Genomic DNA, 12,966 nt, shown 5'->3' with positions numbered 1-12,966 from the left:
AAAACAAAGCGGGTGGGTCACTTACCTAACAGTCAAACACAAAACAGAGTGTGCAAGGCACTAACCTTACAGTCCAACACAAAACAGAGTGCGCGAGTCACTAACGAACAATCGAACACAAGGCAGAGTGTGCGAGTCACTAAGCTAACAGTCAAACAAAAAGCAGAGTGCGCGAGTCACTACTCTAACAGTAAGAGGCAAAACAGAGTGCACTAGTCATTAACCTAACAGTCAAGCGCAAAAAAAGCGCGCGGGTCACTTACCAAACAGTCAAACACAAAACAGAGTGCACAAGTCATTAACCAAACAGTCAAACACAAAACAGAGTGTGCAAGGCACTAACCTTAAAGTCAAACACAAAGCAGAGTGCGCAAGTCCATAACGTAACAATCAAACACAAAACAGAGCGTGCGAGTCACTAACCTAATAGTCAAACACAAAGCAGAGTGCGCGAGTCACTGATCCAACAATCAAACACAAAACAGAGTGCGCGAGACAGTAACGTAACAATCAAACACAAAAAAGTGTGCGAGTCACTTTCCCAACAATCAAACACAAAACAGAATGTGCGAGACAATAACCTAATAATCAAACATAAAACAGAATGCACAAGCCACTAGCGTAACAATCAAACACAAAACAGAGTGCGCAAGTCACTAACGTAACAATCAAACACAAAAAGGAAAGTACAAGTCCATAGCGTAACAATCAAACGCAAAACAGTGTGCTAGTCCATGACGTAACAATCAAACACAAAACAGAGTGTGCCAGTCAGTAACATAACAATCAAACGCAAAACAGAGTGCACAAGTCCATAACGTAACAATCAAACGCAAACAGAGTGCGCAAGTCACTAACGTAACAATCAAACACGAAATAGAGTGTACAAGTCACTAACGTAACAATCAAACACAAACCAGAGTGTGCAAGTCACTAACGTAACAATCAAACGCAAAACAGAGAGCGCAAGTCCATAACGTAACAATCAAACACAAAACAGAATGCGCAAGTCCATAACGTAACAATCAAACGCAAAACATAGTGTGCAAGTCCATAATGTAACAAGCAAACGCAGAACAGAGTATGCAAGTCAGTAACGTAACAATTGAACACAAAACAGAGTGCGCAAGTCACTACTGCAACAATCAAACACAAAACAGAGTGCGCAAGTCCATAACGTAACAATCAAACGCAAAACAGTGTGTTAGTCCATAACGTAACAAGCAAACGCAGAACAGAGTGTGCAAGTCACTAACGTAACAATCAAACACAAAACAGAGTGCGCGAGTCACTACCATGACGATCAAACACAAAACAGAGTACGCGAGTCACTATCGTAACGATCAAACGCTAAACAGAGTGCGAGTCATTAACATAACAATCAAACGCTTAAGTGTGAGAGTCACTTGCGTAACAATCAAACGCTACACTGAGTGCGCGAGCCACAAACTAACAAAGAATCAATTACGAAACAGAGTGGGCGAGGCACTTACATAAGAATCAAAGTCAAACTTAAAAATCAAACACGAGATAACATGCGGGAGTCACTAACTCAACAATCATAGACAAAACAGCGTGGGCGGGTCAGTAACGCAATAATCGAACACAGAACAGTGCATGCAAGGGCATAACACTAAGCAAACGATAAAATGTATGCACGAGTCACTTACGCAACAAAATACACTAAACAGAGTGCACGGGTCACAAACGTAACAATCAAACAAAAAATTGAGCTAGTCACGAACTTACGTTCGACAGATCAGAACGTGCGCGTCACTAACGCACCGATTAAACAATGGAGGTTATCAAAGTCACTTACTTAAGAATCAGAGTAAACAGTTTACGCACGTCACTAAAGAAACAATAACACAAAACAGAATACACAAGTCACTAGCGAAACAAACACATAAGGGCGCACTTGTAACCAGCCTATCAAAAGAAAACGCATGAGGGTCTAACTCAATTAAAGGGAAATCTTACCAACATAAAAAATGGATCAAGGAACAGAGCGCGAGAGAAACGGAAAAAAAAAAAAAACAACAATCAAAGACAAAGACAGAACGCGCAAGATACTAGCCTAAAAATGAAAAACGAAACAAAACAGAGCACACGAGATTAACTACCTTTCAATTAACTAACGTACAGTTCATTCACCAAGTTAACGTGATGGTCAGACAAAGAAAGTGATGAGCAAATCATCTAATAACTGCATATTCAGCGCGCTGACATCAATGTTCTTTTCTGACTCACGTGACGGACCTCGCCAAAAGAAAGGAACTGCTGGCAGTCTGAGAGTCGATCCGAAATCACAATAGGAAGGACGTTGCAAAAATCAAAGCGAAAACGGAGTGAAAACTTCACGTATACTTCAACGGCATTATTATTTATGCAGAGGTCACTAACTGACAGCCTATAGCTATAAATTTTTCTTTTACATACCAGTGGGGAAAACATATCGTTTGCACTTTGTGCGCACTGGAAATAGTTGACTAGGATTGCTTATTGGAAACAAGTAACAACAGTATCTTTCGCTCAATTTGAAAAGCAATTGGGAAGAAGTTCTGCAGGTATGCATAAGCCAAGGAGATAAATGGAATCTTAAAACAAACACAACCTGAAGCACTTTAATCCATATATCAAACCTAAATAAACATATTTAGCATCAAACCGGTTGTTTCAGTAGCAGTGTAAAAGACCTCAAGAACTTATTAAATACAATTTTTCCTACACAGGTGTCGGAGAGTTCTATGTCTGTTCATTCCTAGCAAATCTTGACATTAAATTATTTGTTAATAGCTAAAACTACTCTATTTTTCCCTTTTTACAAATTATGTCACTAGGCATAACAACCTCTAAATTTCTCTACCAGAGCTTCTTAAACCTTTTGTCATTGCAATTTTCTACTAAAGTAAAACCCCCTTTAGCTAGGGTCCTTCAACAAATCAATGCTTTTTGATGTTTGTCTCTCTGGTCCCATCTCAGACTGTAATGTGATACATCTACAAAGGAAACATTTATGCATTGCAAGATACTCGTGAGCTCAGAAAAGTTTCTCTTAAATATAAAAAAAAATTGATCATTTTCAACTGAAGTATTTTGTTCTAAGTAACAGTTACGCTGGGTTTATTCAATTTGTCAAATGCTGTCATTTAAGATGAGATGCAAGGTAAGTGACAAGGTGCGACACAATTATCTTGTACCTACAAATCGATGGTGAGGTAGTGCCAGTAAATTCCTAATAATATAAATTATAAAAATATTGGGTGAAACTGTCTTAAAGTCAGTTTTTTTCTACATGTTGGGCATTTACTCTGCATCTGAACTGCACTTCTTATGCATTTGTCACAAAAAACATGTCCACAATTTGTTGACATTAATCTTCTCTTCCTCCTTTTAATCTGAAAATAGAAAAATTAAAAAAAATTTAACCATCACAAAACTTAATTTGAGAAACCACAATGATCTAAACCAAAATAAAAGCATATAGTTTTTGGAAAAAATCACTTGATGATTCTTTTTGCATTTTTTCATGGGACTGGGAAGCCAATAATGTTGTTCTAAAAAAAAAAAGGATTTTTACTGTATAAAAAATTGAAGGTACTAATCAAACAGGTCAAATTCTTTTTACTCACTGTTTCTTCATCATCCAAACAGATAGGACAACATATTTTCTTAGAAGGTACTTTTCCTGCTGGATCTTCACTATTTGACGTTGAAGCTTCTATTCCACTTGTGTTTTCTTCATTTGCTTCATTGCTTTCTGCTACTTCTAATATATCATCATCTGTGTCGGATAAAGTTCTGCCCAGCACACCCGAATGTGAGAAACGACAAGATGGCAGTTCCATTGCTGGATCTCCACGGTATATTCTATTTACACACTGAGGGGAAATTGATTTGAAACATATATCAAGAGATTTGAAATTCTGCGTGTCATTTATAATAATTCTGAAGATGTCTGGCTTTTCTTTACACACACAGTGAAGAACCAAGTAACAATCCTGCATACTTTGCACACTTAAATTTACAGAAGTTAATAATTGTTCAAAATTACAGCAGTAGCATACACCTGCATGTAGTCTAAAAAAAGGTTGGTGGACTTGTTTTAACTAATGAATAAGATAAATCAAAAGCAAATCAGAGCTTATGCTATGATCAAAATGTAGCCCTCTAATACAATTCAAAATAAAAGTCTTTGTTTTCAGTGGTAAAATTCTCTCCCAACCTAGAAGTTTTGTTGTGACTCTATTCACAATATTAGAGAAAAGAGCTGTTTTTTAATCAACTCAAGTAAAGTAATTACTCACCACAATAACAGGACTGGAATCAATAGAAGAATCTGTCGAACTGTCTCTGGTTAAATCTACCACATTACTGTGATGGTAACCCGAGTCATTAGTCAAATCAACCACTACTGAGCCACCTTTTAAAAAAAGTCAAACACATACCATTATAAGTTAACCCCTTATATTGTCTTAACCAGTAATGCCAGTTCTGCCTTGTGACAAAAAAAGTGGGACACTTCATACATTTGATTTCTTGGAAATGACAGAACTTTGTACCTCTTCTTATTGTTGGAAGTTTATCTAAGTCAATAACTTCTGGCCTTGCAACCCGCATGTCACCAATGATTGTAACATCATCTGGTGAGTGTGATTCTGTGGGTGATTCAACACTGATTGGTTCTCTGTCTGCTGCAGTTTCTTCAGAATGAGGCTCTTCATTAGCTGGTTCACTGTTAGTATTGTTCTCTGTAAGACTTGTACTTTCTTCAGTTTCATTGTCATTTCTTGTTCTCTTGTTTACATGTGAAAGACTTTCCTCCTATCAATAGAAGAAGAAAAATTCCTTTATGTCAAGCCTGGAAAATGAGCAGTTTAACCTTTTAACTCTCATGAGTAACCAAGACAGAATGTTCCTTACAATATCAATACAATTTTAAGTGAGCAGTTATGATAAAAAAAAAGGAAAAAATAAACTAGGGGATTATAAGGTGATCCAATACCATATTCTCTGAACTAACATCATGAGAATTGCAAGGCAGACGGTAAAGAGAATTACTAAAATTATCACAGATTTGTAAGCCTTTTGTAAACAATAGCCTTGAAGCAAACTGCGGCTTAGTGTCAGTTGCACAGGGAAGATTGAGTTTTTAGTGAATTGAAATGAAACTACAGTATATGTGCTTGGATTCTGTGTTGGATTTGTGTCCGCCTGGTCATTTTGAGCTTGGATTTTTTGCTTCTCGGATGAGGCATTTGGAAATGGAGTGTTCAGCCTTGGGCTTTTCTTATGAATGTTGAAAACCTTGAAATAGACAACTCGCTAAAATGCTAAAGTAAGGTGAGGTATTTTTTTGAGAATTTGACGTATTATTTTATTCCTCAGAGTGGTTGTAAATATTCCCATACAAACTCTTATAATTCCACCATGACTGTTATTGCACATGATGATCATCTCACGGCTGGAGCTTGGGCTGCCTGTGATTACTCAAAACATACACTGGCTTACCAGCGCTGTGTTGACAGGTGTCTAAAGGAGAGAAGCCAAGCCTGGGTTGCTCTGGTATCTGCTTGCTGCTAAGGAGATATCTGCTCTTCTCATTTGCTACCTTAATGGCACTTCTTCAATTTTATTTTCAAAGGTTTGATTACTCTAATGAATTGTAGCCTACCTTTATAAAATTCATTTTTTAGCCTGAGTTTAAGACATGAAAACCTATTATTAACCTGTGAAGTGTTTTTCTTCAAAAGCTGTGTTTATACCCATCTAAACACCAATAGAGGAAAAAAAGGAAGTTTGACCCACTCAGAGGTGGGTTTCAATGCTGTCAAATAGAGATTTCATGGTCTGCCACTTTCAAATGGATGGGGATTACTTAGCTACAGACAGTAAGAATGCAGCATGGAAAAAAAACCAGTAATAATGCATAATCATGCCTATAAGAACCTCTGGACCAGGATTTTATAGGAAACATGGGTCAACTTGGGCTTGACTTTCCATTTTAATGAGAGAAACCTCAAATGAAATGGCAAATGGCAATGTTTATCTAATCGTATGAAAATTACATCAAATAAAGGCTAAAAAGTACTAGTATATTGCGACAAAGAGCGCACACAAATACAGTGAAGTTTGCAGAAACGGACTTAACATCCTTGCTTTTGTGACCTTTAACATAAGTTTTGTCCTTACAAACACAATTCGTAATCAGACGTAAAGAAACTGATATCATATGAAAGCCTAGTTTGTTTATTCATTTTTTTAGTTTTACGACATCTTAGCTTTCAATCAAAGTTTAATACAACAGGCTAAACATAACAAAAGAGTCAAATTGCCACATGTGGCAATTTGACTTTCAGTGGTGGTGAGTTTTGTGGTGGTGAGTTTGTTGTGGTGGCAAATTGACCGTGATGTCGCAGATTATTCCCTGACACTTATCATTACCTGAGAATTTGTTTCCCCTTGTTGTTCTTCTTGGGCACCACTTGGAAGAAGAGAAAATTCATTCTCAGTTGGAGACACTGAAGGAGACATTTCATCCAAAGATGAACATCCAGTACTTCTCTTCTTCCTCTTACGCCCCTAAATATGATCATATGCAAGCTTAAATTTAGTTTTCAAACTCACTTAGATCTTAAGTTAGAAACGTATACTACACTAAAACAGGAAAAAACAAGCAAACACGATAAGTCACGTTCTTTCGATTGTAAAACGCTAAACTACACGTCTCATTACCGTATTAATGATAAAATAATCATACTGAGTTGAAGCTAGAACCTTCAAAAGTTAACTTCTTTATCCAAACATGAATATTTTGAAATACTGTTCTACTTTCAGTAGCTCTAGTCGTGAACCAGTGGTACGACCCTCTTTGAAGTAAAGCAACAATTCTGTATTCGAAACAATTCGAAATTTTTCGAAACGAAACGCTTTCACATCAGTAGGAAAAAATTGTCAAAGAAAACGCTGGAAAATACAAAATTAAAAACACTTTCGCCTATTTAGTGGAATTACTGAGGTATTGGAAAAATCCCAACAAGAACAGAGTTGTGCGTGTACATACACGAGTCGCCGGCTTGTTCATGACTTTCTGTAAAAGATACTTCGACTCCAGAAAAAGGTTATAGATAAAATGGATATACAAAAGAAATATCAGCTTTCTCCATACTGTTTTTTTTCACCCTTTTTACAAAGGAAGTCACTCATGCACAATCGCCATGTTATCAAGCCAGACAGTTTTGAGTCAGCGTTTTGTCTCGTTACTCATGCGCTCTCTGGGTTAAGAGTGTTCTTCTATTTAAAAGAAAACCATATCCGGTCATAAAGCATTTCCGGTAAATCTTGCATAGATTAAAACACTGTTCAATTAAGTAATAGCACGACCAACTCCTAGAAGTGATGAGCCTATTTCTAAGCGCGACTAGTAAAGATGATAAATGGTAATCCTAAATATGAATGGTCCTGCACTGTTTCCCGATATTTGTTCTGGAGAAAGGCCAACAGAATGAGGTACAAACAGTTCTTAACTTCCGGTAGACTTGAAATGGAATTTTTTTCATACTCGGGATTTGATCATTGTATTCAACATACATTTAGGCTTATAAAAAGAACCCTAAAACTTCTTTACACCAAAAGAGAAGTGGAAAAGTCTCATCATTCTTCATCATGAAAAATAAGTAACGATGTAGACGAAAGATCTCATCTTCAACACCTATTATGAGAGTTTATTAAAGGAGGGGTTGTTCAAATGAAACATGGTATCTTAGTAGTAATTGCATTGAACTCTAGATCAAATGGCTCAAGTTTCAGCCCTTGTCTGATCATTGTACAGTGATGTTTCCTTGGGCAAACCTGTTCATTCTAACAGTAACTCTTATCACACAGGAATAAAACTCTGTACTTTCAAACTAGAACCCATAACAAACTCCTCTCATGCTCCTCAAGTCTTTTTCAGTGGGTAGGAGGGGTTAAGGCACACCCTTAAGCCTGTCTGTCTCAAGAACCTTTTTTTTTTTTTTACCATACTTTCGTTAAAGGACAAGATATCTAAATTTTTAAGTAATTATGGAAAAATAAAAAAATCACAGATGTTTTAGTGGAGCTTTGCGCTCAAATTGAGTGGTGTATTTAACTATGTGGGAAGCAATCACTTAACCATTTACGTCGTCACATCGGTATTTATATTCTCCATACAGTCCTCTGTACATTTACTAAGGTGCTGACAAGGAGAATTTGTCTAACAATCAATAGTTTCTCTAATTGGTGATCATTTCCTTTATTCTCATGATATTAATGTGTGATTCAGTGGTGATATTGTGAGAAGAAATTAGATGCTAGTCACCCCTAGGGGTTAAAAGAAAAAAGTTTAATGAACTTTCTCACCAATTTACTTCATTGAAAATATTATTCCAGTACCTACTTTTGAACAAGATAAAATTTTTTTTGGTAACTGTAGCCTTTTTTACAATTTCTGCAATTTAATATTAGCTTAGACATTTTAGCAGCCATGGAATACAAAAAGCAACAGGAAATTTACTAGTCATTCTAGCTAGTTCACTCCATCTTTTTACAACTGTGTGCCACATACTGACTTGAAATTTTAAAACACTAAAGCTATTACACCTACACAAAATATATTTGTAAGTAATGTTGCTATTGATACAACACAGAAATATTACTTTCAGACCACATAGAATTGTAGGGGGATAGAATGAGAGGGCAGTGACAATCCATCTCTTCTGCCTCCCTCTTTCCACGCAATTCCTTTTAAAACATAAAAAAAGGAACATAGACACACACTAGGCTACTTATGTACTTGCAAAGGACATAGTTGGCAGCAGTAATAACTATAGAATTATAATTAATAGTATTAACCCTTTACACCCTAACATCAGCATGCATATTCTCCTTACTGTTCTCCATACATTTCTTGAGGTGATGATTGGGGGAATTGTTTTTAACAATCAACAGCGTCTTCAGTTGGTGATAATTTCCTTTATTTTCATGAGCTCTTATTTTATGACTCGGGGGTCATATTGTAAGGAGAAATTAGATGCTAGTCACTCTTTAAGGTCAAAGGATTAAAAATAATGACTTTTTTAATCATAATTCTCACCATAGTGTACAATTATGGGTTATCTGAAAGATACCCGTTTCTGACGAGTTCTTTTGCCTTTGTCTTGAGATTTTTGTGTATTGTAATTAATGTATTGTTCTTGTTGCCGATGAATGTCCAGGTCAGAAAGTTGTTGTTGATGAATCTCTTTCTGGCGAACAAGGCGAAGTTTGAGTTCCTTTATTTTTGCATCTTTTGTTGTTAAAATATCATCTTGTTTGGAACAGAGCTCTTCCATTGCTAGGTAATTCAAGAAAGCAATAAACTATTAGGACATAAAGCTGCAAAAGCATTCAAATTGAAGAAAGTAGCATAACTTTGTTTATGGGCAGAAATAAAGCGAGAAAAATTGTCGAAAGTAGTTAAGAAATTTCAATGAGAAATGTGACTTCTAGCAGTTTTAACTGCTAAATAATCATGTCTCATTTCTACTCAGGAAAACCTTTTTCCTCTGACAATATAAACTCAATCTTAAATTGAGCTTGGTCTCTATCAGTATTAATAACTATAAACCAGGAGAGGATTGAGTGTTTTGTCTCAATTATGATAAATAATTCCAACCTTGGCACTTTGTTTGAAACTGCATTTTCTCTTGGGTTTCCTCAAAGGCTTTACTTTTAACCTGGCCAAACCTGTACATAAAAGTTTGTAAAAAAGGGAATAATTTCTTATTGATTTACAAAAGTTATCATGCTATCTTAGCTTCAACTTATGAGTCATGATGCATAAAGGAAACAGGTGAAATAGGAAATTCAGGCATATAATAATTAGTACCGACAAAAAACATAAAACAATCTTGAAGAAATTTCTACATACGCATTTTCAAATGATAACTTTTCACGCTGCAGCTGTTTGTTTAAAATGTCTATTTCCCCTAAGGCAAACTGTAATCTTTCACTCTCACTAGCCAGTTTTGCTTTTGTCTTTACATGCTCAAGTTTTTCTTCCTATAAAATGGAATGGACAGTGAAACAAATGAGACAAGTTACAATGCAAAACAAATTACTGTTAAAATTTATGTGGTTCTGTTCTCAGAATTATTCAGGGAGAGAATTGAGAGAACTCAGTCAAGTTAACAAATTTTTTCAGTCCTTGGATTTCAAAATTAATCAGTTGAATTCATGATTACTCTGCTTAACCCTTTAACCCCAAAAGTGATTCATATGTAACTTCTCCCTATAACATCCATACTCTATCCAGAAAGCAGGTGATGAGAACTCAAAATTATCAATTAGAAGTTGTTATCTTGAGCCAACACCAAATTCTTATGAGTAATTTACAAGGAAATGTCTAACAGCTGGAGGGGAGAAATTACAGTCAGATCTTGGGAGTTAAGGGGTTAACAAAATAAAGTGCATTTCAATCAAGTGTTTTAAACCAAACCACAGTAATCACAACCAATAAGCTTAAAGGAAAACATCACTAGGAGCCAATTTAACAGTGAACTGAGGAAAGCTCTTAAGAGTACTTCTAATAGACAAACAGATTCTCTCTCCAAGGTGCCATGTATTCACTTGAGAAAAAATGAGATGTAGGAGTTGAAGCAAAAGCTAATAAATGCCTCATTCAGTACACTCCTTCAATAGAAAACGAAACAAAAACATGGAATTGCCTAGAGCATTGGAAATTGTAAAAGATCAAATCATAATAAATTTGGTTGCTGCATCCAATGTCAAGACTAACATGAAGTAAAGTAAAGCAAAACCTAAGCAGTCTCAAACTACTTTCTGCACTCAATTAAGACTTTTCTGAGCTCAAGATGTCTTTGACTTAAACAAACAAAGTCAGAAGACACAAACCCTTATGACCCTTCTTCTATTAGGAGTTCAGCATCTCTTGGCAAAAGAATTCTTTGAGTGGGGCACTGATTGTCAGGGTCTTATTTCATACTTTAATTTTATCAAACGACAAAATAATTACACGGTCATGAAAGTAGAATTAAGAAAAAATCAACAACAACCTCAAGTTCCCTGATTAGCTTCTCATATTCCTCTCGTGGCACACGATCGTCTTTCCTCGACATCTAACAGAACATCCACAAAGGAGCATAACAATATTTTAGAACCTTCTAATTACGGCAAGCTGATTTTTCTACAACATTCCTGACAATGTACGCACAAAGGTCTGTCCACTAAGTTAGTAAGTAAGTAAGTAAGAAACCTTTATTTCAATACGATAAACTGAATTGACTAGAAATAAGAGGGATACTTAATTATATTTAAAAGGACTTAAAAATTAACAACAACTTCAAGTTCCATGATTAGCTTCTCATGTTCTTCACGTGGCACAAGATCGTCTTTCCTCGACATCTAAAAAAAGACTCAGTTCCTCTAACCTTGGCTTTTAGCCGGGCCACAGCTGTGTGTTGGAGCCGTATGACATCTTGAAGTTGTTTATTTACAATCACATACGAAGGTTCTGACACGTCTGTACTGTTCGCCATTTTGTAAATAGCCGCTCTTTATTAACCTCGATCCAGTCTTTTGCGAGTTTTTTAATTATTCATACCCAGTACTTTCGCACAACGCCCTCAAGCGGGTTAAGACTTAAAGAAGAAATCATATCGGAAATACTGAAAAGAGACGGAATTTCTGAATGTGTGAATTAAGTATTTCAACAACGGGCAGAGAAATCCTCTCAAGAATTAACTTGTGATCATCTTCTGACACTTGAGACTGACTACGCACTTCTTATAGTCACAACTAACAAGATATTAAGTTACCAGACGTAGGCGGACCTAGTTTACAGATTTGTTCCTTGGTTATAACTGTTTGATAGCCGGCAGAAGTTACTAGGGGACTGATAGAGGGAATAAGTTACACATTAAAGGTGAACGAGGAGAAGGGGAACGAAGCTATCTTGAAGTCCTGGTAGATTCTGCCGAGAGTTCCGAACATAATTTCGGTCTCTTGTCGACTAAGGAGCGTGAGGAAATTCATGGCTGGGGATAAACGTATAAAGTTCGTAGATAGATCGTTTTTATGACTTTATGAGGTCATTGTAACAAGTTGAAAAACACCCTCTTTCCTAGATTCTCTTCTCCTTTAATTCCCTTTTTTTCCTATTATTGATTTGCTTTCTTTTGTTCTTGTTTGGCCCATTTTAGTGATTGATAAGGAAGTCCTTATTTCATAAGCCTCTTGGTTTCTTTGAGCTCCTTCACCATTTCTATTCATGCTAATATGTATAGTACTAGTAGTTCTTTGGTGGCAATTAAAAAATAAAAATAAAAAATTGCGAGGCACTGCAATAAATTTGTCACGGAGCGAAGAATCTTTAAACCAATCACATAGCAGTCACATAAATGGTTAATTAAAGTAAACGTTTTGAATCCTAAATGAAAAGTTGACCGAGTGGTCTTGTAAGAGAGGGGGAAGTCCTAAAAGTCAGTGTCTGACGTTTCGACAATCTAAGTGGAATTCGTCATTAAACAAGTTACTTGTCAGACGATACTTCGGTTTCGCGCCATTTGATTGGTCACCTTTGTATGATGTCATTTGTGATTGGCCAGTTTAACCCCGGTTGGTTAACTAATGAATGAACTCCATTTAAGTGTCAAAGTATTGAGCTATATAGAAGCTAATTGTTAACAATAAAAGAACATTGCAAATACAAAATTAAAATGGGGATGCTACGAGTGTTAAAAGTCTGTTTTAAAATTTACAATCATTATGAAAACAGAGAAGGTCCATACTAAAAATCTGAAAAAAAAAAAAAAAAAAAAAAAAAAAAGAACACAGAGAGAGAGAGAGAGTTAAGGGGGGGGGGGGGGGGAAATTATCAGGTTAAATAATCAGGTCGTGAGAGCAGGTTGAAACAGGTCACGATTGATAGAGTGTTAAAAATCTGAA

At 36.1% G+C, this 12,966-nt stretch overlaps 2 protein-coding genes across 2 annotated transcripts; both read right to left on the bottom strand.

The window, feature by feature from the left end:
* Window positions 1–2,598: 2,598 nt before the first annotated feature.
* Window positions 2,599–7,244, bottom strand: LOC131799752 (E3 ubiquitin-protein ligase RNF4). Its single transcript, XM_059117453.2, has 6 exons — window positions 7,064–7,244; window positions 6,445–6,582; window positions 4,563–4,824; window positions 4,308–4,423; window positions 3,633–3,881; window positions 2,599–3,398 (listed from the first exon to the last, which is right to left on the bottom strand). The coding sequence occupies exons 1-6, from the start codon at window positions 7,082–7,084 to the stop codon at window positions 3,249–3,251; spliced, it is 936 nt and encodes a 311-aa protein (XP_058973436.1). The 5' UTR covers window positions 7,085–7,244; the 3' UTR covers window positions 2,599–3,248.
* Window positions 7,245–8,294: 1,050 nt separating this feature from the next.
* Window positions 8,295–11,558, bottom strand: LOC131799770 (spermatogenesis-associated protein 24). Its single transcript, XM_059117469.2, has 5 exons — window positions 11,451–11,558; window positions 11,076–11,138; window positions 9,932–10,062; window positions 9,677–9,747; window positions 8,295–9,355 (listed from the first exon to the last, which is right to left on the bottom strand). Exons 1-5 carry the CDS (start codon window positions 11,556–11,558, stop codon window positions 9,135–9,137), a joined length of 594 nt encoding a protein of 197 aa, XP_058973452.1. The 3' UTR covers window positions 8,295–9,134.
* Between the last annotated feature and the right edge of the window lie 1,408 nt (window positions 11,559–12,966).

This window comes from Pocillopora verrucosa, chromosome 1 (assembly GCF_036669915.1).
Source record: "Pocillopora verrucosa isolate sample1 chromosome 1, ASM3666991v2, whole genome shotgun sequence".
Taxonomy (NCBI): Eukaryota; Metazoa; Cnidaria; class Anthozoa; order Scleractinia; family Pocilloporidae; genus Pocillopora; species Pocillopora verrucosa.
Note: the sequence above shows the minus strand (reverse complement) of the source record. Positions and strands in the feature narration are given on the sequence as shown.

Bases quoted from the DNA above. Each gene is read 5' to 3' on its own strand.
- LOC131799752 (XM_059117453.2), bottom strand. From the start codon at position 7,084: ATGAACAAGCCGGCGACTCGT. The intron at 4,424-4,562 runs GTACAAAGTTCT...TTTTTTTAAAAG, and splicing joins ACTTCCAACAATAAGAAGAG to GTGGCTCAGTAGTGGTTGAT. The intron at 3,399-3,632 runs GTGAGTAAAAAG...TTCTATTTTCAG, and splicing joins GTTTGGATGATGAAGAAACA to ATTAAAAGGAGGAAGAGAAG.
- LOC131799770 (XM_059117469.2), bottom strand. From the start codon at position 11,558: ATGGCGAACAGTACAGACGTGTCAGAACCTTCGTATGTGATTGTAAAT. The intron at 11,139-11,450 runs GTTAGAGGAACT...ATGTTCTGTTAG, and splicing joins TGGCCCGGCTAAAAGCCAAG to ATGTCGAGGAAAGACGATCG. The intron at 9,356-9,676 runs GTTGGAATTATT...TGAATTACCTAG, and splicing joins GTTTCAAACAAAGTGCCAAG to CAATGGAAGAGCTCTGTTCC.